Consider the following 27,195-nt stretch of genomic DNA (forward strand, 5'->3'; position numbering starts at 1 on the left):
GCTGATTTTTCAGATGTATGGAGGCAGCAAGCAAGAATATCTCTAAGCCACTGGAAGCATCCATTCATTGCCTGGATAAGGTTTCAGGTTCAGTCTCCATAATTTCCCACTCATAGATCTCTGCCTAGGAACTGCTGGCAGCTGTAGAATGGGAACGTCTGGAAACCGTTGGCAGCCCATGCAGAAAATGCTGGGCTAGGCATGGACTAGTTATCTGAGCAGGGACAGCTTGCCCCATTTCACTATCAGAAGATAAACATGAATTGCCAACCCATTTCACTACCAGAAGATAAACAGGAATTGCCAACCCCTGGTTCCTCCCACCATGCCCCACTTCTGCTACAGCCAAGCTCCAGTTCTATCTGAACTCAGCAGGGGCTGAGGCGCTCCTCCAAAAGTTGCCACTCACTTGGCTTTTCCACCCAGGGGCAGGGAAGAGAATTGGCAATGTGCTCGAGAACGCCTCCCTCTCTGTAGTGGAAGCGGTGGGGTGGGCAGAGAACTGCCTCTTTCAGTTCCACCATCTGAGGTGGGTGCATCACCTCACATCGTGGGCGGGCCAGCTCTGTATCTGACAGTTAGCATAAGGCAACTGCTCAGGTTATTATATATCTATATATATAGATATATAACACCACCAGGAGATAGATAGATAGATAGATAGATAGATAGATAGATAGATAGATAGATAGATAGATAGATATAGATAGATATATAAAACCTTAAAATACTTGCACTGACATATTTTGTTAATTTATTGTTAATTATAAATAAAATTTTAAAACACAATGTCATCACTTTCACAGTTGATGGTACATAGGTTTACACATTGGACAATCATTTATGTCTGTTCCTTCATGGGGGGAAACACACATTCATTTTCCAGAATTAGAACAGTATCCTGGGTTCTGAAGTTGAGGGCGTAAGATGTTTGTCACTTGATTTCACTGCCATATTTTCAGTTTTTGGATGGCATCACCACTCCATAAATCCATATTCTTATGAAACCCAATCTTGTGAAAGAGAACATCTGTTCCAGGAAAAACCACAGCTCTCCTCTTCACACACTGTTACAAGATATCCTCATGACTTGTTAGTAGAGACACACATTGACTACTGCAAAATGGAGTTTTCCGGCTGCTGATTGAAACGGCACTTCTTCCTTTGCTATCTGGCCATTTTTTCCCTGCCAAAAGGGATATTTGTTAGTCCTGGTTTTTGGGGTTGCCTATGGCCTATGATCACCTCATCTGTCTCCTGAGAAATCTCTATGTGGGACAAGAAGCTACAGTTAGAACTGGATATGGAACAACGGATTGGTTCAAAATTGGGAAAGGAGTACGACAAGGTTGTATATTGTCTCCCTGCTTATTTAACTTATATGCAGAATTCATCATGCGAAAGGCTGGACTAGATGAATCCCAAGCAGGAATTAAGATTGCCGGAAGAAATATCAACAACCTCAGATATGCAGATGACACAACCTTGATGGCAGAAAGTGAGGAGGAATTAAAGAACCTTTTAATGAGGGTGAAAGAGGAGAGTGCAAAATATGGTCTGAAGCTCAACATCAAAAAAACCAAGATCATGGCCACTGGTCCCATCACCTCCTGGCAAATAGAAGGGGAAGAAATGGAGGCAGTGAGAGATTTTACTTTCTTGGGCTCCTTGATCACTGCAGATGGTGACAGCAGTCACGAAATTAAAAGACGCCTGCTTCTTGGGAGAAAAGCAATGACAAACCTAGACAGCATCTTAAAAAGCAGAGACATCACCTTGCCGACAAAGGTACGTATAGTTAAAGCTATGGTTTTCCCAGTAGTGATGTATGGAAGTGAGAGCTGGACCATAAAGAAGGCTGATCGCCGAATAATTGATGCTTTTGAATTATGGTGCTGGAGGAGACTCTTGAGAGTCCCATGGACTGCAAGAAGATCAAACCTCTCCATTCTGAAGGAAATCAGCCCTGAGTGCTCACTGGAAGGACAGATCCTGAAGCTGAGGCTCCAATACTTTGGCCACCTCATGAGAAGAGAAGAATCCTTGGAAAAGACCCTGATGTTGGGAAAGATTGAGGGCACTAGGAGAAGGGGACGACAGAGGACAAGATGGTTGGACAGTGTTCTCGAAGCTACGAACATGAGTTTGACCAAACTACGGGAGGCAGTGGAAGACAGGAGTGCCTGGCGTGCTATGGTCCATGGGGTCACGAAGAGTCGGACACGACTAAACGACTAAACAACAACAACAACATGGCTGCCAGTGTTTGTTGGTGCTTTCCTGCTGGTTGTCTCACAGTAGTCTTTACAGGGGGAAGCACTGAGAGCACTTCTTTCTGACTTAACACTAATGCATTGTGCATAGCATAGCTGCCAAGTTATCCCTTTTTAAAAGGGATTTTCCATTATGCTGAATAGGCTTTCTCACGAGAAAAGGGAAAACTTGGCAGCTATGGCATAGGGAGAGGTGTGAGCATTGCATTTAGTGACGTCATCAAGACATTTTATCATCACACATTGATTAATGGCCTAATTGCTTGTCTAATGTGGGGACGTCATTCACCACCAACATTATGATTGGTGGATGGCAATAGGGTCGCTCAGAACAATGTGGGAGTGGTTGTCTGTTTTGTTACACTGCCTCTTGTTTTTCTTGCTGTTCTTTGGCTTTCACCTTTGCTGCTGAGAACACATGGTGGCACAAATGAACTGCCCTGCCAGTCGTGAAACATTTATTTCAAGGGTAGGGCACCCATGGCCCTCCAGACGTTGTTGGACTCCTATCGACCTCAACCAGCAAAGCCAGTGGTCAGAAATGATGTGAGTTGTAGTACAACGTCTAGAAGGGGCAACCCAGCCAGATGGGTGGGATAGAAATAATAAAATTGTTGTTGTTATTAAGGTCCAGCCCAAGTACCAAGGCAGGACAATACATGTTGCACCCAAGGATAACTGAGGGTGCCAAAGATTTCTGTTGTTAAAATAAGAAACTGTATATTGTTCGCCTACACACACACCTTTCCAGAACCACAGTCTTTATCCCCTAGCCTTTGAAAGGGCTGACACGGACAAAATGGGGCATATGAGAAATGGCGAGTCTCAATAACTTGAGTCAGGAGGGTTCAAGAATCAGGGAGGGAGAAGGGGGTGTTGGTGGGTAGGAAGTCAAAGTGTTTTCTAGGGCAGTGGCTCCCAATTGGTGGGCCATGGACCCCAGGGGGTCTGCATAACCTACCCAGGGGTTCAGTAGCACTATTCATCTAACGACAACTACCATAGAGAGATCAAAATTTTCAAGAGTGGGGGGGGGGTCATGCAGTACTTAGCTAATTAGGAACCACTGCCTAGTGGTCTCAATATTAGAGTTTGCTGCCTCAGAGGAAGTAAGTGTTTCCTTTAATGCTGCCTCAGAAATATGTTGTAGCATACATTTTGTACAGCCGAGCTTTAGTGGTTTCACACAAGGGTTTCTGCTTCTTTGCTAACTTTACCTTAGGCCACTTGCTTCCCTGCAGAGTGAAACACCCATGAACAAGAAGCTTGCAAGCAGCTGCTAGAGGTTCAGAATGTGAAGGAGTTGCTAGCAAGCTGAAAGCCTGGCTCTGGGAACTGACAGGCCCTTGTGAGGTGGATGCCTGTACCTCTAGGATGGGTGATCAGAAGGCAATGGCAGGAGGTGGCCTTGTTGAAACTTGGGACAGATGTGCCAGGATGCTTTGCTGAGAAAATGAGACTACAAAGAAAGGAAAGAGCAACAGGGCACAGCTGGGGAGCCAGAGGAAGAGGAAGGGAGAGGCCAAGGAGATCTGAACACAGGAGAAAGTTAAAAGTGGGGAGGTAGAGGAGGAGGACAAAGGGGGCTTGGCAAGGCCCTTCCCTCTGAAGCCACAGGGGAATCATTGTGGAAACCAAAGGCTGAGATTGTAGCAGCTGATTCCCCTCAAACTGCTTTCTTTGATAAAAAGGCTGGGAAAGTTGCATTTCCAGCAGGAACAGAAATTAATTGTGAGAGAGCTTGCAGGGGTAAACGTAAGATAAAAGGTTGAAGAATAGCCAAAAAGCTTTGTTCTGAAGACTCAACACATATTTTTTAAAAGCTTACGGTAGTACTGTATGTATAAACATACAGTATGCATATGCAGAACACATCCAGCAAAAGACCTGTGGTCTGGTGACCCCAGCCTCTGCTCTGCAAAGCAGTCAAGCACATGTCCTTAGTTTTAACTGAGGGTGGTAAAGAAACTCCCCAGGGTCAAAACTACATGTTACTTTAGCCATTTAAAAAAGAAATTAGCAAGCTTAAGAGCTATCATTCCTTTTTATTAATAAAAAAAAGCAGCAATGAGGGAGGGCCTTTCCAGATTGGGACAATAGTTAACTCTTTCCCTTATGCCATTTTCACACTGACAATTGGCTCCAGAACTGTTATTTTCTCCCAAAGAGCCAATATTCTGTATACAACATCCTTCTGTAGTTTTGTTCACAGATGTTTCTGGCCTTCAGGCATACAAAGACATTTTATTCTTACAGCACACTTAAGATGATGACACTTATATGAGCTGAGTGAAAATGTATCCTGGATTATCCTCAGGTTTGTAGTAAGTCACAGGGCATGTACACACATTTAGTTTCATGCCACTTCTCTCCCCCCCCCCTTGAAGATCCCTGTTAAAGATTGAAAGAGTTAGATTGCAACTGAAATAAAGGGAAGGAATGAAATAAAAATGGCACTCCAATTTTTAAGACAACCTGATTTTATCTGTGCTACAGAGACATTGCTACAGACAGCTACCAATATTTTGTTTCAGTCACACATAATTCCTTTAACATTCAATGAGCATGCATGCTGTCTATGCAACTTACAAATGTTGACTGTCTCCATTAGAAGCCATGGGGTGGCTTCTCTTTTTAAATGGATGGCATTGCTAAGAAATGAGACAAAAGCTTAGAAAACCTAGATTGGCAAGTTCAGTTTATTAAGAAATCACTACAATTATTTGAGAGTTTTCCTCCTGTGTAAACATTGTCTAAATGTCCGAGAATGTAACAATACCAATTCATGATTTGTTGTGCTTGCACTTGGCAATTCAAACGTTATTGACAGGGGATTTTGAAGTGACAATGAATGCAGCAGGAAATCTGAGAAAGAAACTAGAGGTGGACTTTTAAAATCAGTATCAGAAAAACATATTTCTTTGAATTAACATTACTCACTTCATATGTTAACAAGGTGCTTCAGAACAGCTTCAAAATATGTTCTACAAGCTCTAATTCTTGTCTCCATGATAAGAGGGCAAGAGGGTGTACAGATTACAAGGAACATGTACTAACCAGTGGATATTGCAAACGAAGGAGCACAACACAGCACATAATAGCTTTTTAAAAAATCTTATCCGTCAGTGCAGTGTGCCTCTTTGTTCAGCATCTCAATCTTCTCCCGTGCTGCACCATCCTGAGATGCTGGGAGGTGCTTTTCTGAGCCACTGTCTTTTCCCACATGCTCAATGAGTTCTGCCCACGTATTTGTCAATGGCTTCCCAAGAGTTTCTGGCAGCATCAGGGTTAGCATTCCACTCAGAAAGGCCATGACTCCTACAATCAGCTAAAAGAAAACAGGTCATGTAAGCGAGAGAAGCTAACCGCAATGAAAAGCAAAACGAGGTTTTATTTACTATTGTTAACAATGACACAGATGAAGTTGCAGAGCAACCCAACCCCACAAGTTGCACTCGAGGGGGTGGGATAGAGCCCCCCCAGCTTTGCTTGGCTCTGCCATCAGTAGGGGAGCCCCACCATTGAGGAGTGTTGTAATTCAAACCATAGCTTAGCTCTGGATGAGGCAGCAGCAGGATGACAGGGAGGACTGAAATGGCTATGGTTTTAATTTTGAGTACCTACATGCTTGTATCTTCAAGCTTAGCCATAAATTGGCTTAGCATCATATGTGAACTAGTCCATTGTGGATATGCTCAAGTCATTTTCAAAGGGGCTGCAGTGCAGATATTTGTTTGTTCCAGGCCTCAACTACTGGCTGTTCTCACACCTGGCCATCTAGTACATTACTGGCATTGTCAAGTTTGATGAAGCTGTTAAAACAAGGCATTTACCTGTGGCATAAAGATCCAAACACTTGACAGATAAACACAGAAAGGGGCTACCACGCTCCCTACCCGGCACATCATGCTCCCGCTGCCCACTGCAAGGGTCCTGAACAGTAAACAAAAAGTCCAATTTCAATTGATACTGTTATAAGCAAAATACATTTTCACAGAGCAAAGCTGCAGGATACAATTCTACTGTAATTCTTAAGGGGTAAAGAGTTTTGCCTTACCGTGCAACTGTTGGATATAGCTCTGCCGTATACAGGTAGATAAGGCCAAATGCAACACCTATTGCAAACTTTCCAGCCATATTTGCTGCAATAACTAGAACACTGTAATCCTGTTAAGAGGAAACATAATTTTATAACAGCATAGGGAGCATGAATTCACTGAGGGTCATGTTTTGACTTACGTTGCAGAACTCAGTTCATAAAAGCCTTGCTATTTTGGAAACATTCAGGAACCCCTACTGCACCCTTAATAGTTCAGAGCAGACAATGGTTTAGTGTCCTTTACCAAGTAATTAATTCCATCTCTGCACTTACTGTAATAATGACTGGACAGTATTTTTTGACTACTATTGTGGACCCAAAGGCTGCAGTTTCCTTTCTTAAGTTCCATCTAAGCATGTAAACAGTCACATTTTGGAAAAGGTTGTTAGATCAGCAAGTTACCAGTTTTACAGATGGAATATTGTCAGTATTTCTGGAATTTATGGCCCAGTTCTTTAAGCCATGGCACCAGCTATGGTCTACAATTAGTTTCAGTAATAACCCTCTGTGCCAACCCAAGGTCCCATAATTGCTGCAACGTTGCCAAATGTGGCCTCATGTAGCCCAAAACTTGCCAAGAGGAGATGGAACGGGGGTGGAACTGGGGCAATATTCTTCCATAGCATACTGATGCAGTGATTCAAGCTGGATATGTACTGGCAGCAATTCAAAAACCTTGGGTGGAATTCAAAGTCACATTGTTACAGATGTTCCATCTGTGCACATGTATCTGCTTGCCAGATAGAATGATATCCCATTTTCTTATCCTCTACTATCCTGGGAGTTTTCTCAATCCCCAAGAGCCAATTTTGGGGAGTGCACAGCGGGAGGAGAGTGGGGAAACCCTGTTGCACAGGCAGAAACCCCTGCACTAGGCTTCTGCTGGTGAGGTTCATTAGGTGAACCCTGCCCTTAGACTCCATCTGTACTATACATCTAAACAAGTACCATGAGACTTTCAACAATCATGGGGACTGAAGTTTGTTAAGGATGTTAGACGAACCTGTTTTCCCTAACAAAGCTACAATCCCTCGGAAGAGGAATGGACTATTAAACCACTCTGAGAGCTGTAGCTCTGAGTGGGACAGGCGACTCTCAACAATCTTCGGCATCTTTAAAAACCACCGTTCCCAGGATTCTTTAAGGAAAGCCAGGACTATTTAAAACGACGTGAAACTGCTTTAACTATATAATGCAGATATGGCTGAAACTGACAAGAAACAACACATGCCCTGAATAGACCCTCTTGCCTTGCTCAGGATGCTACATTAGTACAAGACCCACAGCATGTTTATATAGATCTGATGCAGGTGTGAGTGACTCACCTGAGGTATCAACATTACTAGAGCACAGATCACTGCACTGGAGATGAGGAATGGGATCAATGTGTTCCTTCGTCCCAGTTTGTCCATTCCTATGCAAGCGAGGACATAGGCAGGAAGCTCCACAGCACCTAACATTAGATAATTCACATTTTAAAAATGTGTTAGATATGTAAAGACACGGCTGGACTGCTGCTTCTCATGATTTTTATTTTCTCTCCAATGTGGCCTTAGCCTGCCCCTCCCCTTATGCCTCAGCCCTCCCGATTTGCAATATGGCGATGGCAACAGGGCGGCCGAGAATACTGAGAGCTACTGAATACACTTGGGGGAAATGATCTGCAGAAACAAAGGCTGTTACAAAACAACTTCCCCCAGGTGTCAAGAGGATACCTAAAATGGCTGCTGCAGTACTATGTCAAAAAGATGAAATAAAAAAAGAATTCTTTGCTCTGTGGCACTTTAAAGACTTATTGTGACACAGGCATGCATAAGGTGAAAAGGCCCTTAGGATTGCCAGTTAACTGGAGCTCATATGACTAACATCCTGACACTAAATATATTGAAATAATGGGCACAATCCCATCAAACTGAAATACTATGAAATGTAATTGATAAAAGCGTATGTTTTAAGTTTTAAGTCTCCCGCTGAAATCAGCAGCATGGCTCTAGTTTGGCTAAACCATGCCTTAAGTGGTCAGCAGCTGGTAAATGTCTGCACGATTACAGAAAAAAATCACTTTTGTAATAGTATCGATCCACTGGCAATACACTGCTGCTAAACAAAAGGTAGTATAAAGTGGAATACTAGCACCTTATCTTATGCACATCCTCAAAAATGTCAGCTGATGCTAGTTTGTGAGAGAAAGAACAGCCCAGCCCCACCCACAGCTTCGGATGCTGTGGCACAGAGGCACTTGTGCTGCATACAGCTACAGCAGCCTTTCTAGGCAAGGCAGGTGAGGGAGGGCTGGCCACCTCTGTTCCCACAACCCTTCTGGTTCCAGGTGCTACTTCCTGTCTGCCTGCATAAATGTCTGCAACAGCATTAAATTGCCAGAGGACTATTAGGATACTCTCATAGTGGCTATAGCAGTAGCAGGTGGCATGGTGGGGCAGAGATACTGACCTGACCTCTTGGCAGGTGAGTCCCTGCTGCTTAAGAGAGGTGAGGTGGTGGGGAGGGCAGCATGGTTAATGCAAAGGCAGAGCCAACCTGGTGCTCCTGCTGCTGCGTTTGCATTGTGCTGCCCTCCCTGCCATGTCAACTCTTTCCCACCCAGTAAGCAGCTGCAATTCACCTGCCAAGAGATCGGGTAAGCATCTCCACCCCACTAAGTCATCTGCTGCTAGGCTGAAGGCAGACCTGTACCCTGCCAGGCCTGAAGGAAACCCTTGCATGGTACTTCTGCATTGCATAGCAGCTCTTCCACAGTTTTGGTGCTGTTGTAACAATGGCTCCTGGTCAGACATTGGGGCTGCCAAAATAAGGAGAGAAAAAATGTTCTCTGGATTCAGCACTGGGAGCCCTGCACTTGGTTCTATGTTATTGCTGCACAGCACAGAAGCATCTGACTCCAAGCATCTGATCATGCAATTTCCAGCAGGAAATTGTACTGAGGCATCATTGCAGTGCACTGCATGCACAACTCAACATGTGACATAGAGTACATGCGCATACGCTTGATTTCAGCATTCTTTCCCCTCTTTGTGCATGTGCAAGGATTTGAGGACATGCATACAGAGGTATGCACCTGCATCCTCATCGCACACCAGGTAATGTGTACAGTGGGAGAAGCATGCATCCTTGATTCTCATTTTTTGGCCAGCATTTCTAAACCACAATTGTGTGAACCAGGAGTGGCTAAACTGTAGCCGTTCAGATATTGCTGAACTGCAATCTACACGATCCCTGGCCATAGGCCACGCTGGCTGGGGCTACAGATTAGCCACCACTGCTGTGGACTAACCTCGGGTGAAAGCCAAATAATTCATGCGAATAGTAGCTACTTGAAACCAATCCCATAGTGAGAAATTCTGTAGTGAGAGGCCTAAAGGGACAGAGAAGCTTTGCAGAACAGCCAGAACATTCATACAGGCAGACTACAGTCTAACATGTTTTAAGTTTGACATCTTGCACATGTTTATTTGCATCTCTAGAAGTAAAAAGGCTAGAGACTTGATGAAAGCTGAACATTTAGCTGGAATATCTCTGAGAGGACCAGGTCCCCATTCCCATAACCACAGCCCTGCTTGAAACATGACAGTATTACCCTGAAAACCATCTGCCTGTGAAATGGCCCTCACATTATAATTTGCATGTGTGTGTGAACAGGGCCCGAGTTTGGAAGTTCACTGGTGGTGGCGACAATCACTAGACATTTATTTTTAAAAAGTTGGTTGCATTTCTGTTGCAAGTAGAATAAGGTACATCAAACAATATTTACCTATGAGAAATAGATTTAAATATTCATTGCCTCCAAGGTTCACGGAACTGAGGGAGAACACATAATATCCTAAACTCCCAGTGAACCAAATCAGCCAGACTGTAATGGTCCTTCTTGCAATGTGCCAGTTATGAAACAGATCTAAGATGTTGTGCTTCTTCACGGGAGAAATGTCATTATCACCCGTTCTGCTACTGACTAGATCATCTTGGGCGGAACACAGTTCAGAAATTTTACAAGGAGTGCTTACTTTATTCCATCTTGCCATTACATTAATTACTTTTTGTGCTTCTTCGTATCTTCCCTCTGTGAGCAGCCAGAAGGGTGTCTCTGGGAGCATCCAACAGCACAAGACAAAGGGGAGAGTTGTTACGGAAAGGCATATCTGGTAGACCCACCAGGTCGGGGCCAAGTAGCCTACCAGAGCCACAACCATAATCCCCAGTGCAAAAAACGCATGGACGTGCATGGATGCCCACGTGCGAGCCTTTATGCCAATATATTCAGTCACATACACAAACACTACAACCAGATAGCCACTTGAAACCTGGGAGGTGGGGGAAAAACAGAGAAAGAAAATGGCTTCAGTCTAGTCTCCCTCTACGACAAGAATTTAAAATAGATGGTCAAGCTATTCAAGAAGTCCGTGATCTGCAATAAAGAGGAAAGCGGTGATCCAAGAACAAACGAAGCAATAGTATCGGATATAAATGTAGGCTATAATCCAGCCCAAAAGGGAGCCAGTGTGAATTGGATCAGGGTGATCCGGGTTCAGATTTCCCCTCAGCAATGGAAAACTCACTATGGGCTCATCCACACTTCTGTTTGTCCCATGATTACTAGGCCTGAGTCCGAGAGGTTTTTCTTTTGTCCCACCGCTTTCCCTGGGAAAACCCACTCTTTACTGCTGAATTGGAACAAATGTAATCATGGATCAAATGGATGTGTGGATGAGGCCTAACCAGTCTTGGGACAATCACTTTCTTTCTCAGCCTAGCTTACCTCAATAAAGCTCTGTAGGGGGAAAAATAAAATTACCCAAGTTCACTTCCCTGCTTCTTTGAAAGAAATATAGGATATGGCTCTATATAAATAAGAAACCATTCAGTATTTAAGATCTGTTGATCAAATGAGAGAGGTACATGTTTACCGGTAATGCTTCCACCTTAAATGAATGATATTTAAAGTGCTTCACTTTGGCTGGATTGGGCCTACATATATTAAAGGGCAGTCAATATAAAACAAGGTTAGGCAATATGCTCAGAGGCAGCCAGGGAAACTTCTTTAGAAGAAGACACTTTAGAAGCTCCCAGAAGCATTTTAGTGTCACTGAAATTGTACTGAGATCAATCCAAGTGCTCTGGCTTAACTGGTTTAGAGACTGCAGCTAGAACACACATTTGGAGGTTTAATAATAAAGAGCCTTCAAAACAGCCAAGGAAATTATTTTGTTGGAAAAATCAACTTGGGTTCTTACCATTGCAAGCAGGAAACGGACAATCACAAAGCTTGTGTAGTCAAATGTGAATGCCACTGCAATGCCAAATATAAACTGGCCAGTGCTGGTGAACCACATGACGGGCCGTCTCCCCATCCTGTGGAATACAGTAAGAAAACAAGCATAAAAATAAATATTGCAGAAACTGCATCAGAAAAGCATTTCTAACTCTGGGGCTTGCATTACCATAATGAGAGAGAAACAAGGAAGCCCCACCAATGCTGTATCTAGCAGCTTATGGCTTACTGCAGATTTTATACTTGTTATTTACTAGATTTTTATACTTGATATTTCTGTAAAAACAAAGTCATCTTCATTTCGTCAACTCAAAATGAGCTTCAAAGCTCATTTTCAGAGTTTGCATTTTAGCTAATGGCTTTTTAAAGGGCAGCTGCTATTACTTTATCTTTGGATGGAGTAACCGCATAGAGCATGAGGGCAACATCCTGTCGTAAGCAAACTTCCAGGGGCCAGAGGCAAAAGTAGGTGGAGCAACAGATGTGACTCTTGCCTTTGCACAATAGGCTACATTCCTTCCTTGCAAAATAATAAATAAATTCTACACACACACACACCTCCAGCCAGCCAAAGCTACACACTTCTATGTCGTATTGAGCTCAGCAAGAGAGAATGCTTAATGTAACTCCTACTTAAATTTAAGAATTTATTTAAAATGTTTGACTTTGGCTGGAAATTTAAGTGTTCTGAGTTCACAGTCAGACTACATACTTAGCAGATATTGTTCAATTCAAGGATATCTTTAGGGTTGACAATATTTCAAACAGTGAAAATCTGTGGATAGAAAAGCTTTTTTTGGCATGGTGGTTGGGTTGGGTTTTTTTTGGGGGGGGGGCTGCCATACATCAGATTTCCCCAGACGTTCTGCCAATTTCTGCCAGGACACTGCTGCCGACTGCAGTAATCCGAATATGTCTGAGAAATTCCAGATGTATGGCAACTTTAATATCTTTGAATTATTTGGTACACAGAGCGTCAGACAAAAAGTCATGTAAAGCAGTGTTTCTCAACCTTTTTTGGGCCACGGCACACTTGTTCCGTGAAAAAAATCACGAGGCACACCACCATTAAAAAAGTTAAAAAATTTAACTCTGTGCCGGCCTATATTATAATTATGACTGTAAGAAACACTTGCCAAATATTGCTTTCCGGCAGGTCAGTGTTGTGTATTGTCGGCCGCCAGGCTCGTTTGCACTGAGCTTTGGGAAAGAGGAGGAGAAATATTGCTTTCCGGCGGGTTAGCGCTGATTATTGGTGGCCGCCAGGCACATGACAATGCAAATCGCCCTTCTCGTCGCCGCACGTCGTGGCACACCAGCCAGCGTCTCGCGGTTGAGAAACGCTGATGTAAAGCTGCTGGATGAGGAGAGCATGCTGTATGTAAACAGCAGAGAAGAGGCTTATACCAACAAGCCAAATACAATGAAGACAAAACAAATGTCTCACAGAGATAACAATACGCTCACCGATAACAGGATGCGAACCTCTTTCTAGGTTGCATGATAGTAGTCTGCAAAACAGACACAGCACTGCCTGTTTTTATTAAGTGTCAACAAAAATGACCCTATCTGTTTCATTGCCTTAAGATAACAGCCAGTATTTTTTTTTCCAAATCAGCAACATGTGGATACTGTGCTGTATTGTTTTCCATGACTATGCTAAGAAAGGTGCATAGAACAGCTACATGGCACACCCCTCTGCCTGATGCAGTCAATGGCTTTCACATTCAAAAAGCTGCACGTTAAGGTTTGACTACACCTGTTTATTAATAATTAAATTCCAAGGTAGGTTCCAACACGTTTATTAAAAATTTTAAAAAACCAAATCAAAAAATGAAAATCAATTTTTTACAGAATAAAAATATCAAAAAGCCATTTGCCTGACTATGCTTTTTTAGAAGAAAAATTAATCCAAACTAATAGGTGGCGATTTTTATGCATTGCTCTGGAAAGTTTGCAACTGAAACATTTGAGCACCAACATGATTCGGGTGCGGTGGGGGCTACAAAATGGGAAACAGGGCAATCAAATGTTCATTGTCACTGAAAGGGGGGAAATGAAGTAGAGCTGATGGTTTCATTTTAGTGACAGAAGGTAAATTGTTCATTTCGGTTGTGTACTTTTTTATGTGTTTTATTTATTGTTTATGACTACTTTTGCTATGTTTGTATTTATGTAAAAAAAAAACCAAAAAACCCACAATGTTGTAAGTTGCCTTGAGCAGAGTTTTAACTACGGAAAGGCGCCATACAAATGAGATGATGATGATGATGATACAAGCCTCATTGCTTGCTGCCCATTCTCAGCATTCTGTAGGACTGTCTAAAGTCCACCTACAGTGATGCTGAGGGGCTGGAGTATGTCTGCATTATACTGCGTGTTGCATTTCCTCAACAAGGATACTGAGTTACTGTAATTTCTCCAGGTTATGTGACAGCTGCATTCCACCTACATCTTAGGTTCCCTTAGGCTGCAATTCTGAGTACACATGAATAGGATTACATTTCCATTTTGGATGCTCAAAATACATTTCCATGGATAACACAGAAGCAGGGCCTCCCTCCCAAGTTAATAAAAGTGATCCAAAAATGCACTGGAGCTATGTGCCTCTAGCTGAGTAACTTCTTTTCTTGTCTTTTGACTGGGGGATCAGAAAGGGTGGAAAGAGAACAGGACACCAACATTGCATGAGCTTGCAAGTCAACTACATTTCCTCTTGAAAACACTCAGTTAACATGCCTTGTTCAAGCTCAGCCTCTGACTGTTGACTTGATTGAATAGGAATTGTATTCCACATCTCTCAGCTCTGTGCTTTCTACTGCAAGCAGAAACTTGCTTGAGAAATCTAGAATGATATATTTTGATGGCATCCTTCTGCGCTCTCCCTGTTGCATCTAACAAACCAAACCATGTCAGGGGGGCTTTTCTTGGTGGATGGGGATTGGAACCCAAGTCACCAAGCTAGTTTAGGCAAGTCCAGTACTACTGTACCTGTCAGCAATATCTCCAAAGATCACAGCTCCAAAAAGGACTCCCAACATGAATGTGGGCTGGGTGAGTTTTGCAAGCCATTCCCGCTGACAGACCAAATCCCACTCTGTCACGATGGTGCTCTGCCATTTGGTCTGGTCATAGATGAACCCATCAGTGCATGGAACATCCGTCTTGTTACCACTGTATTCGTAAGTAAAATTTGAAGTGTCCTCTCGTTTGGACCTGCTGCACTGATTAAGTTCCCAAACATCTCCATTTTCCAGCTGGACCAAGATGTAGTGTTGTGTTGATGTCCAAAGTGCCCAGGCATCCTCTATTCTTGAAGTAGATGAATTATAAATCAGAACACTACTCACGTTTCCAGGGACACTGCATATGAACTTTGGTGTAACAGCCAAGAAGACAGAAGCCAAGTAGTGGATGCCACAAGAAATAGATTGAAAAACAGATGCAAAATAAACCCATGCCTGATATCTGAAAAGGAAAACAAACAATTCATTATCATTATATTTACCATTTGAAATTATATCCTGATGTTATAAAAAGTGTCACATTTTTAAACTCAAAGAAATGGTTGTATGTGAAGGAGTACTGAGGGAAGTCTTCATTTATCACCGCCACCCAGTGTCACAGCTGAAACAAAGATTCAGAGAAGCAATGGCTGGAGGAGTGGTAGGAAGGAACTGGAAAGACCCTTCTGACCTATCCTCAAATCCAGAAGTTAGCCACAGTGCCTATGGGGCCTCCCAGAAGCAACCTCATCCCACATTGTTCTGGAGGCCTCAAACTCTCCAGAGAGGCTTTATGAGGTGGGGGTGGGGATGAGAACAGGAAAATTTCCTTCCATGACCTTCCTCAAGTTAGCTTATCTTAGGCTCTAACCTGTGGCTGGATCTCCCAAAATAAATGAACAACAGGTTATTGAATGTATTTCAGAAATAACAGCAAAAAAAACCCCAATAAAAATGCCTATCGATCAATAAAACCATTACAGACTAAAGTATATGGGGCAAGAGAAGGAGAAGCGCAAAAATCCCATAGCAAGATGTTGCATTTCCCCTTCTAATCTGGAAACCTCAGAGCATCCCACAGGATTTATGGCACCAACATTATTTTGGTACTTTTCCTGTCCTTCCAAATACCTTCACTAGGAAACTGCTTATTCACAGACAAAAAGGCAACTGTTGGGCAGCATGCACCTGAGGGGTGTGTTCAGGGGGAGGAGAGTCCCAGTAATAATGCCACCAGTGATACCTACTGCGTTGAACAACTTTAAGAAGAAGGCACTTCTTTCCACAAGCCAACAACCAAGTATAAATAGCTGGACATTTCTTCTTTTGGGTTACAGAACTGCCAGAAATGTATGGAAAGTTTGCAAGGCTACACAGCCCAAACTTTCTGCAACACTTGCTGCTTTGTGCACTGCTGGGTGTCATGGAAGGACAATTCCAGTCCCTTCCTGATGTGCTTTCAGAAATGTGTAAAGAAGTGTGTCAACAACAAACCTATTTGAGTTGACTGTGTACAGCAATCATTTGTGGAATGGATCTGCGGTGCTCCAGTATTTAACATCCCGTTAGGACAGGAGTGGGCAAACTTTGGCTCAGGGATTGAATGCAACCCTCCCTCTCTCCCTGTTTGGCCATCAGAACTCTGTCTAGGCTACACCCCTTCTCCCATCCTGCTCCTTGAATGCTTTTGCCTGGCTAGAATGTGTCCTTGAGCCCTGATCACGCCTTTGGCTTCTCTGGGTGGAGGATAGAGAAGGGTGTGTGAGTGCATGTAGAAACTAGCCTACTGAAACAAAGATAAGATGTGCATTCGTCACTCTGACCCCTTTGCCTCTGACCCCATTCATTACCAGCACGTGGCCCCCAGAAGGTTGCCCAGAAAGGAAAGCTTTAAAAAAATGCTTCCCCAGCACTGAGCTGGTTCCTGTACCATATGAATAAATTACCGTAATCCTCAAAATACACGAAGCCATGAAAGTCATAGAATAGTGTGCTTAGTGCAAAGCAAAAAAACAAAAGCAAATGTCAACAAACTCCATTATGTTGCTCCTCATATATAAGGACGTTTTCTGAGGCCAAACACAGCAAGTAAGAGCTTAAAATGTCACTAAAAGGCACACAATTCACTGGGAATTTAGTGCCTTACATAATCTCAAGTGGGATCTGCAAGAATGTTGCAGAGTGGAGCGCCACTTCATTCTTTCCTCTCTTCAAAGTACTTAATGAATGCTGTGCCCACTGAGCACGCTCAAGCCTCATTGGGCTGTTTTGGGTACACTCCACTCCATTCTGGCATTTTACAGTGGGGTTGGACACATTTGTACTCAATTCCAGCTACATGAAAAATACTGCATTTCTGCAGCGATTCCTATGGGCAAGCTCTCACTTCCGTCCTTGAGTACATTTAAAACAGCTTATCCAAATACAGAATTTATCTTTTTTCTTTTTGTAGCTACGGTACCATTTTTAAATATCAAAATCTCCCTTCCTCCATCCTCCTTTACCAGTCACCTCATTCCACTCCCATTTCATTTTCAGATTTCCCCCTCTCTTGTGTCAGTCAGCATTCCGTGGCAAAGCGCTTCGGGTTATTTTGTGGGACTTCCTGTAGTTTAGAGGTATTTTTTGTACCTCTGGAAACCTTGGGGTTATCCTGGGTCTGTCAATATCACCCCCTTGTGTATGGGTGGTCTCTTTTTGGGCACGTATGTGTGAGCACATGAGTGTCTGTGTAGGCAAACACTGAAACTAAGCTTAGTAAAAGCATGTCAGATATCCTACAAATATGTCATAACTGATCAGTCAGTCAAGGCCTAATTATCCCTTTTTTGTTACCTGTATTTTTCGTTTTTGGAATAGACCCATAAGGATTCCCTGGGTCGCAAATAAAGCCTTAGGCAGTCACTTGAACAGAGGCCACCTGCTAGAGTTACAATGAATCTGTCAGCACTGAAGATGCCTCTTGACCTCACAAATACATTCTGAACCCCACAGAAGGGGGGAAAATGTTTAGGTTAAGCGGACAGAGGTTCTGATTTAGAGCAAAGCCATTGCAGGCTGACATACAGGGTGAAGGAAGCAACCCCACTCCTTCTCCCCCTCCAGCTTCCTGCATTCCCAGTGCTGCTCTTCCTAAAAAAGGGGGGGGATTGGGGCACCTTACATACATAGATTAGTCCCTTGTATGTTCAGTTAGCCCTTCGTATCCCACTTTAACGTCCTGGTGAGACTTTTCCCAAACAAGAACAATCTGCTTCTGTCCATTAAAACCCAATTCTGCCTTTCCCTATCTTAAATCCTTAAAACAAAACAAAACAAAACAAAACACACACACACACACACACACACACAACCTTCCAATAACAGGTACAGAGGAGCAAATTACTGGATCTCATTACTAGATATGCCTTATTTTTATTAATTTCTAATCTTCAAAGGCATAGTTCTTCCATCCATCAATTATGATGCATGTTTGATGGGATTTAGTTCATCAGTTTGTATATTTATGCAAGTTATGAAGCAAAACCAGTGTTCAATAAAATAATCATAAAATCATATGTCCGAATATTGTATACATTAGGCCTATTTCTGTATTTGCACTTGAATTCTTCTTTTTTCCGCAGGTTGTTGGGCTTCTCAAATACCTGTGAAATCTAGAACACACTGAACCCTAGAGCAACTTAAGACAGTTAGCAGGATACGTTAATATACCATGAACAACATCTCTACATGCGTTCAGGTTTTCTTGCTTTTAACAGACTGCCCCTCAGGGTTTGCTGGAACTGATCAAAATTCTGCACATAATGTCTGGATTATTTACCAGTCAGTCACAGAACAGAATTTGCCCAAGGCATTGTGGTGCTTTTGTACAGGTGCACTTTGCAGCATTACTGAGACAAGACTTCACTTGCGCATCGAACAAAATATTTTAATAATTCAAGCAGTTGCCCACCCATGAAATTATGAACAACTGTGCGAGTCCCAAGGCTGTCTTCTTTGGCTTATAAGCAAGGTGTGCCCTCCTGCAACTAAAAGAAAAATGTGCAGAGATTTAATTTACAAGCCTTGCTCTAAGAAAGGTACAAGGAACCACCAAGATAGTTACTTGGAACCAGAGGTGAAATTAATCACATCTTTGAATTCCCTGTTTGGGGTTCTCCTCTTTTTAAACCTAACTGCAGCAGTAGGGCTGAGGGCATGGTGTTGAAGGGATGTTGTGCTTTTGCTCATCTTTCCTTTCATACCCTTTTCCATTTCACCCTTTTGCTGCTTTTTACCCCTGATGTTTCTATTGCAAACAGAAAGGAGGATGTCCATAGAGGAAAGAGCTTCTAAAAACATACAGTCCAGCCAATAAAAGTCAACAGCAGGTGTGAGAAACCAGTGATGCTCCAGGTATTGCTGGATTCGGTGTGTGGAGTGTCAGAGGAGGGGCAGTACCTTTGGTAGGAGCACATCATGCTCCTTCTGGGATAGTTTGTCCATCTTTGGTCCCCACCCTATGCTCAGCTCCCCAATATTTTATTCCAGTTGGCACCCTTGCTTTGGTGCTGCTTATGCAGCGATTTGACTCCACCCCCAGAGGTGCACTCCATTGTCTTTCGAGACAGATGGATGCCAACAATAGCTCCAATCTTCGTTGGCCATTGGCTTATGGAAGTTGTAGAACAACATCATCTGGCGGCCCACAGATTGCCCATTACTTTATAGTCAAGCAAATGAATAACATGTAACCCACACTGGTAATGTGCATCAAATCACCAGTTACCTCCAGGCTTTATGTACTTGCTACCAACATAATGTTGCACTGTGACCTTTTAGCCAACAAGAAGTTGCCATGGTGTTGGTTGTAATAAAACGCAGTGCAAGGCAATAGTGGCCCTGAGCACACTACTGTATTGTCGCTTCAGGTGTTGGGCTAGGATGAAGGTACCCAAAGTAGTCCATTGGGGCACAGAAAAGGGGGGAAGTGGCAGCAGAAATATTAGTGGAGGGGAAGAGCAACAGAACAGACAAGCAGCAGGTTTTGTACAAGCAGTCCCCAAGTGTCTTTCCAGGCTATACAAACGTTTCTCTCTTATAATGGCTCTAGTGTTCAGCATTAGCCCTTGAATGCCCTGTCAAGAATTCATTTCAATAACTGTCTTGTTATTCATCACCGGACTCCAATCCAGAGATAAGGTCCAATTCAATGCCAATTACGCATGCATAATTGGCCAATTATTTGCCCAGTTACTTGTAGAAAAAAATGTCCACACTGATGTATATTAATCCTTCCTCTTTATTATTATAATTTACTATACTTGATTTTCCATGTATACTATACAAAGCACAACTTTCATCACTGCAGAAAATAAATAGATGATGACTTAAATGGAACATATTGACCAATTCCCAGCCCATTTTTAAGGACAAGGAGGTTGAAAGGAAGCAGAAAGTTGTGTAAATACCCTTTTAATCTCCTACCTACCCTAATGATCCTAAAAAGGAAATAACATATTGTTAACTTTTTAAAAAGTTATATTAATAGCAAAACATTCATTGGTTCATCATTTGCTGGTGAGGATAACCAACACAGAAAGTGGTAGGTGAAGCAATGGTTCCCTTCTGCTCCTGGAACAGTTGGTTATATGAAATTCCAAACCTTATATAAAATTCTGCTATCGGAGTAACACTCGTGAATATTTATGCTGTTCGGTAAACAAGAATGGGGTGGGGAGAATTGCAGGTTTTAGCTTCATAGTTTTAACAGGTAAATCTTAGAAGCGACAAGCTTAACATTCCAAGAGGGGTACAAAGTGCCTTGTTAGCAAACATTTGCTTGCCTATGAAGGGTCAAAGATACTTACTAACCTGAAAAAACAAATGACTGAAGATTCATAAAAAACATACTCAAAGCAGCTATAAAGCTGTCACAGTTTCTATAAGCAGTAGTTCTTAAGAATGCTGCTTCAACTCTAAACCTCTAAATCCATGACACGGCAGGCCTGAATTGGTTGAAGGAGTGGATGGAATTAAAAAATGATGAAGTATTAGATTTAGAAGGGGCGGGTCTGGGCTTCGGATGGCATTGGTATTTAATGGAAGAAAATTTAAAAACCCAAAATATTTTTATGAATAATATTTTATGAATAATATTATAAGGAAATCCCTTTATAAAATATGGGGGAAATACCGTGGCATATTAGAACCCAAAATACCGGGATGGATATCACCCCTGGAAATTGTTGCTGTGAGAAGGCGGAATATGGGAACAAATTGGCCATCCATGGGGTCACGAAGAGTCGGACACGACTAAACGACTAAACAACAACAACAACATAAAAATTTATTAGTAGAGATAGATGGGAAATTAAATTTAAAGGAATATAATGTAATTAAAACCTATTTGAGCAGTTGGCTGCAAAATTTTCAAATTAACCAAAGATTTCTTTAATAAAGAAATTTCTAAATTAGATAAAATATTAATAAGGGGCAATGACAAATATATAAAAAAACCTCTATGATTTATTATTGGAATGGGAAACCAAGGAGGAACAAAAAAAAACCAATGATAAGATGGGGACAGGATCTAGGGGAAACGATCATGTTAGATAAATGGGGAAATTTGTGGAGTTTACACCCAATTATGATTTAAAGGGAAATCTGTTGAAAATGCAATATAGATGGCATTTAACACCGGGAAAAAATAGCGAAAATGTATAAGGGAAGCAACAATGTATGCTGGGGGTGCCACGATGAAATTGGTACATATATGCATATTTGGTGGTATTGTAAAGCAATTAAGAAATATTGGGAAATGATTTACAAAGAATTGAAAAAGATGCTCAAATACTCCTTTAAGAAAAAGCCAAAATTGTTTTCATTGGGAATGCTGGATGAGAAAATTCCAGCGAAAGATAGATGTATTTTAATGTATGTGACAACAGCAGCCAGACTTCTCATAGCGAAAAATTGGAAGAGTGATAGAATACCCAGTAAAGAAGATTGGCAAATAAAAATACCATATTATAATTTGGCAACAAAAGCAGCAGATATTAAAGGAATAAATAAACATAAAAAGGATAAAGATGGGAAAGAGTTCAAGGATTACCATATATAGCAAGTTTTATAGAGAATGCCGACCTCTCAGTAGATTTATGAAGGTTCAAACAAATGAATATCAAAATGTATAGTAAGGATATAGGTATATATATGAGCAAAGAACAAAAAAATGCATAATATAAGATTGGCTGGAAAGCACAATAGGGTGGGTGGTGGGATGGGTGGTGGTGGTGTCTGAAGAGATGAAAATTGATTTCTATTATGTATTTATTATTTATTGTTTTATTCTTGCAATTTTTGTAATTTCTTCTATAAAAGAAAAAAAGGGGGAAAAGAATGCTGCTTCAGGACCTGATCGAGTCCACAAAATCTAACTGTACTCAGCTTGAACCACCCTTGTAGTTATGCATAACACATCATTCTGCGATAATACTGTGGACTCAACTACCGGTAGCTACATTAGTAAAAAAACAGAGTTTTAAATGCGTTATAAACATGCAACACCAGATAGAGCTGTAGAGCACAAAACTTTTCTATGCGATTTTACATAGTGTTTTTTCAGTCAGATGAACAGCTTATAAATAATAAATTATTATTACAATTTATTACACCTGTGCTGGGGGCAGAAGAACAGAGTACCTCTACATCTCTACACACAACAAGGGAGAAGGTGCTTTTAAATCGCTTTGTGAAGTGAAATTCCAGATGCAGTGTTACAAGATCTTGTTTCCTTTGGATAATATTTATTTATTTACTTGCTGGCTTAGTTTGATATAAACCCTACTGGAAGTAAGAACAACAGGGAGTAGATATTCAGATAGAAACACTTGCACCCCCTCCCAAAGCTGCACCTAGTTTACACTAACTCCCTGTCTCCCTGTACATATCACTGCTTAATCTGGATCCAGTGTGCGCATCCACCACTGGTTTTTGAATCCATATACACTTCACCATATATGGATTCACTTTGAATCCATATACAAAGCGATCCCGTGGCTTCTTGCCATGTGATGCATTTTACCTCAAACCAGCTACAATCCAAAAGAAAAACTTCTCATTCGAGAGAGTCATTGTGCATGCACAGATGACAGCTTCATGAATAGGAGCTGGGCATGCATACAGGTGTAGGGAAACCAAACAGATAAATGCACAGACATCCCAATCCCCTCTGCTGTTTACAACAGCAAGGGTAAGCAATCTCATGGTGTTTTAAGCCACTAATGTGCCCACTGACTAACTCCAAAATACTGGCTGTTCCTCTCTCACACACCCCTCCCTGCTGAGCCCTATTTCCCAATGCTAGATGGCCCATTCAGGAAAAAATCAACATTCTTTTTTAATAAAACCCTGGATTACTCATTCACAGTGACTAAGCTGTCCAGACTACAACAATATGTGCTTAAATAAATGAACTACCAAGAAAGCTGTACACCAGATTTCTCTCTCTAAAAGCAAGAGAGAGAGAAAAAAACTTAATAGGAACTTAACCTACAGGTGCTAGAATCATAGAACTGTAGAGTTCAAAGGGAACCCATGTAATGCAGGAATCTCATCTAAAATATATATGACAGGTGGCTACTGAAACTCTGCTTAAAGGCCTCCAAGGAATGAGAGTCCACCGCCTCTCGGGGGAGACTGCTCCACTGTCAAACAGCTCTTACTGTCAGAAAGTTATTCCTGATATTCAGAGAGAATCTCCTTTCTAGTAACTAGAAGCCATTGGTTCGGCTCCTAGCCTCTGGAGCAGAATTAAACAAGCTTGTTCCGTCCTCCATGTGATAATCTTTTAAATATTTGACAATGGCTATCATAACTCCTCTTTTCCAGGCTAAACATACTCAACACCCTCAACCATTCCTCATAACCTTTCATCATATTGGTCCTCCTCCTCTGCACATGTTCTAGCTTGTCAACATCCTTAAATTGTGGCACCCAGAACTGGACACAGTACTCCAGGTGTGGTCTAACAAAAGCAGAATAGAACAGGACTGTTACGTCCCTTGATCAGAACACTATACATCTGTTGATGTAGCCTAGAATAGCATTAGGGTTTTTTATTAGTTTGTTTTTTTGCTGCTGCATCACACTGACTCATGTTAAGCTTGCGGTCTACTAAGACACCAAGATCCTTTTCACGTGTACTACTGGCAACCTGCCTTGCAGGACATATTCAGGAGAAGAAAAGGCTGAGGAGTAAACTGGAGTAGAGTCCCTAAGATGGTTGGATTGTGCCTTGTACTCCTCCTGCAGCCAAGCTGGTGCCAAATGTTTTGCTCTGCTCTCCTTTGGACCACATCAGCGAGGCAGAGTAAAGACTTGTCATCTGAGCAGCCCAGGACCTCCATACACACTGCCCAGGCTTGCGCCCCAATGAGTTTACTTTGGTGCTACTAAAACAGCCTAAACAATGTGGGAGGTAGCAGTTACCAGTCTGTGCAGTCACTGTGGGCCCTGTGATTCTCCAGCAGTTTGACTTCATCCCCAGAGGCGCACTTGAGACAGACAGATGCTAACAGCTGGCAAGCCAGGTGCCCCCCATCTTATATTTGTGCAGCTGGTTCTTCCTGCCTAAGTGTAGAGATAAATTCCTAGAGGTGAGAGCATACTCAGAGAACCCCAACACAGGTTTGCCAGGCCCTTCCTTATATAGACCCCTGCTATAAACAGCTCCCAATGCGTTTTGCACACACAGGGCAGGGGAGAAACCTCCACAACCCCTTCAAACAGCATATTCCATCCCCATGTGGGAACAGGAGCCAAGGCTCACTTGGACCCTACTCACAGAGCTCATGCCACACAATTGCATAAATGACTGGAAGAGTTCCTTTTGGAGCATGTGCAGAATAACCACTACCAGACCTCTGGGATGAAGGGGAAAATTTCCATAATTTAGGGAACTTCCTCTTTTTAGTCGTTTGGCCAAAAGATCTCTCACCTCATATACAGTACATATACTCCCTTAAGGGTACCTACACCGGTATCTTAAAACAAGGGCTTTTATTAGCCACTAAGCCCCCAAACGCTGCAGTAACGTGTTGTAGTGAATCGAGCTGGGAAGACCCCGAGGTTAAAATCCCCATTCATCCCTGAAGCTCACTGGGTGACCTTGGGGAAAGCCACCATCTCTCAGCCTAGCCTACTTCGCGAGGTTGTTGTGCGAGGATAAGCCGCGAGCGAGAGAAGAGAAGCGCTCTCTCTGCTTCCCGCTTCTTGGAGGGAGGGCGAGAGTCAAAACTAGCAACAAGCCTTCACTGGAAGTGGCCAACCTTCGCTCCCCCGCGGTGGACACGTGTCTCCCTCCCGTACCCCTGGCGGGCGCCCGAGTCAAAGTCAAAGAAGCTCTCCGCTTCTCCCGCGCCTCACCACCCCCACCCTCGCCCCTGCCCAAGAGAGGAGGGGGGCCCGGCAGGGATCAGAGAGCCAGACCCGAGACCCACAGCGCTTCCAACTCTCCAACCCCACTCCTCCTCTGCCGCTGCTGCCTCCCTCTCGGCGCTCCAGCCTGTTACCTGCCGAAGTGTCCCAGGGAGTCAAAGAGGAGCTCAAAGTTGCGAGCCATGGCGCGGGCGCTCGGCGGTGTGCGGGGCCGGCCAGAGTCCCATCTCAGCCTCTCCCCTCCCTGTCCCGTAGAGCCCGCCTGCTGGGAAGGGGCGGCTCCTTCGCCCGCCTGTCCAACAGACGGACCCTTCAGGCCGGTAAAGGGCCGCGCTGTAACCCCTCCCCTGGCGCCAGTGGGGTCAGCTCCGCCGGCCGCGCGCGCTCCTTTCCCGCCCGGGGAACCTGCCGCCCACCACGTTGCAGGCTTCCGCCCCTCACTCCACCCCCCGGCCCCTTTCGCCCCCGCCGGGTGCACCTCAGCTCCTCTAGCAGCGCCAGGGTGCACCTGAGCCCTTTCAGCGCGCTTAAAGTCCCACCAGTGAGCAGCCCCGTTTAAAGTCGGATTCCCTGGCCAAATTTCCTAGGATATGGTGGTTTGGTTCTTGTGGCCGTTCGCCTTTTGTGGGCTTCCAGTCGGGGCGTATGGTTGCCCACTGTGAGAACAAGTATGCTGGACTAGATTATTTTTATTTATTTGCTTTCACACATTTGCACCCCACTTTTCCTGCAAGCTCAAGGTGGTGTCCATCGTTTTCTACCCCCCACCCCGCGTGTTTTTCTCCCCAGAACAACCCTCTGAGGTAGGTCAGGCTGGGAGGCAGTGATTGGGCCAAGGTTCCCCTGTGAGCTTCGTGGCTGAGTGTGGATTTGAACTCTGGTCTCCCAGTTCTTTGTCCGACACACTAACCGCTACGCTGGCTCTCAGGTGGGCCTTCTGTTTGAACCAGCAGGGCAATTCTAATGTTCATATATGGAGAACATATATGCCTCCTATGCTGCCCCCCCCTTTAAGGTATTGAACACTTTAAATACAACATTGTGGAAGAAATCATTAAGGGCTGCTTCACACCTGGAGTACCCCAAAACCCACTTATGTTTCCTTGTAATACTAAATCTTGGAACCCTGACTATATGAGACTGAATTGCAAGGTCAGCCTTTAACTCAATTTATTTGCATTCAAATGCATCTGTTTAAGGCTAAGGCAAGCGACAATCAATGTGATGCACTCCAGGTGTTGCTGGATTCCTGACTCCCTTCATCAGCCCCAGCCAACACAGCCAATGGGCTAGCAGGCACCCCCAAACTTTGGCCCTCCAGATGTTTTAGACTACAATTCCCATCATCCCTGACCACTGGTCCTGTTAGCTAGGGATCATGGGAGTTGTAGGCCAAAACATCTGGAGGGCCGCAGTTTGGGGGTGCCTGGGCTAGAGGCTCTGGCAGTTGCAGTCCAGCAACATCTGAAGGGCACCACATTGGCTGTCTAAGGAATGCCCTGGGACTGCAGAGCAGAAGGAAGGCACACACCCTCCTTGCCTCTGCTATGAAGTCTGAGACATACCTCCACTAACAGTCTGCACCCTCTGCTTCCCAGGAAGAACATCATCATGGCAGTTGTGCTGTCAAGCAAAGTCTTCGTGGCAAAAGTCCAGGGCCCCATTCAGCGCCATCATGAGCAGAAGGACCTCCAAAGTGCAACAGAGCTGGCTCCCCACATTTTGAAGTAAGTGAAGTTGTAATACACATTGCCATTTCAAGTGGGGGAGGGGGGCTAAGGCCATCATACTGCCATTTAGGTTTAAAAATCATAGTTGGGGGAAATAAATGAAACAATTGGCCACATTCTGCTGTGTGCACGGGTTTTGATATTTTTTTGGTCTTCCTAAGTATAGTTTATGCTTTAGCAGAGCAGCTTGTAAAATTCTGAAGGCTGGAACAAAAAAAAATGCTGAGGACAGGGTTGTGAATAGAACTGGAATGGAATTACAGTAGGTGCCTTTTACAGAGGGGTGAATGCTTTTTTAAAACAAACTTCTTTGGTAAAACTAACCATCATGCACAAAGCAGGCCAAAATCACAGCTGGATTTATTACAAGGATTTTACAAAACAA

General features: G+C 43.3%; 1 protein-coding gene across 1 annotated transcript; it reads right to left on the reverse strand.

The window, feature by feature from the left end:
- Nucleotides 1–1,701: 1,701 nt before the first annotated feature.
- On the reverse strand, nt 1,702–25,368 carry SLC22A16 (solute carrier family 22 member 16). The gene is made up of 8 exons (XM_035109069.2): nt 25,215–25,368; nt 14,648–15,124; nt 11,619–11,736; nt 10,142–10,688; nt 7,698–7,825; nt 6,331–6,440; nt 6,107–6,206; nt 1,702–5,601 (listed from the first exon to the last, which is right to left on the reverse strand). The coding sequence occupies exons 1-8, from the start codon at nt 25,262–25,264 to the stop codon at nt 5,389–5,391; spliced, it is 1,743 nt and encodes a 580-aa protein (XP_034964960.1). The 5' UTR covers nt 25,265–25,368; the 3' UTR covers nt 1,702–5,388.
- Nucleotides 25,369–27,195: the final 1,827 nt, after the last annotated feature.

This window comes from Zootoca vivipara, chromosome 3 (assembly GCF_963506605.1).
Source record: "Zootoca vivipara chromosome 3, rZooViv1.1, whole genome shotgun sequence".
In the NCBI taxonomy this organism is placed as follows: Eukaryota; Metazoa; Chordata; class Lepidosauria; order Squamata; family Lacertidae; genus Zootoca; species Zootoca vivipara.

Bases quoted from the DNA above. Each gene is read 5' to 3' on its own strand.
- SLC22A16 (XM_035109069.2), bottom strand. From the start codon at position 25,264: ATGGCTCGCAACTTTGAGCTCCTCTTTGACTCCCTGGGACACTTCGGC. The intron at 11,737-14,647 runs GTACAGTAGTAC...TGTATTCCACAG, and splicing joins TTTGGAGATATTGCTGACAG to GATGGGGAGACGGCCCGTCA. The intron at 10,689-11,618 runs GTAAGAACCCAA...CCCACCTCCCAG, and splicing joins TCCGTTTCCTGCTTGCAATG to GTTTCAAGTGGCTATCTGGT.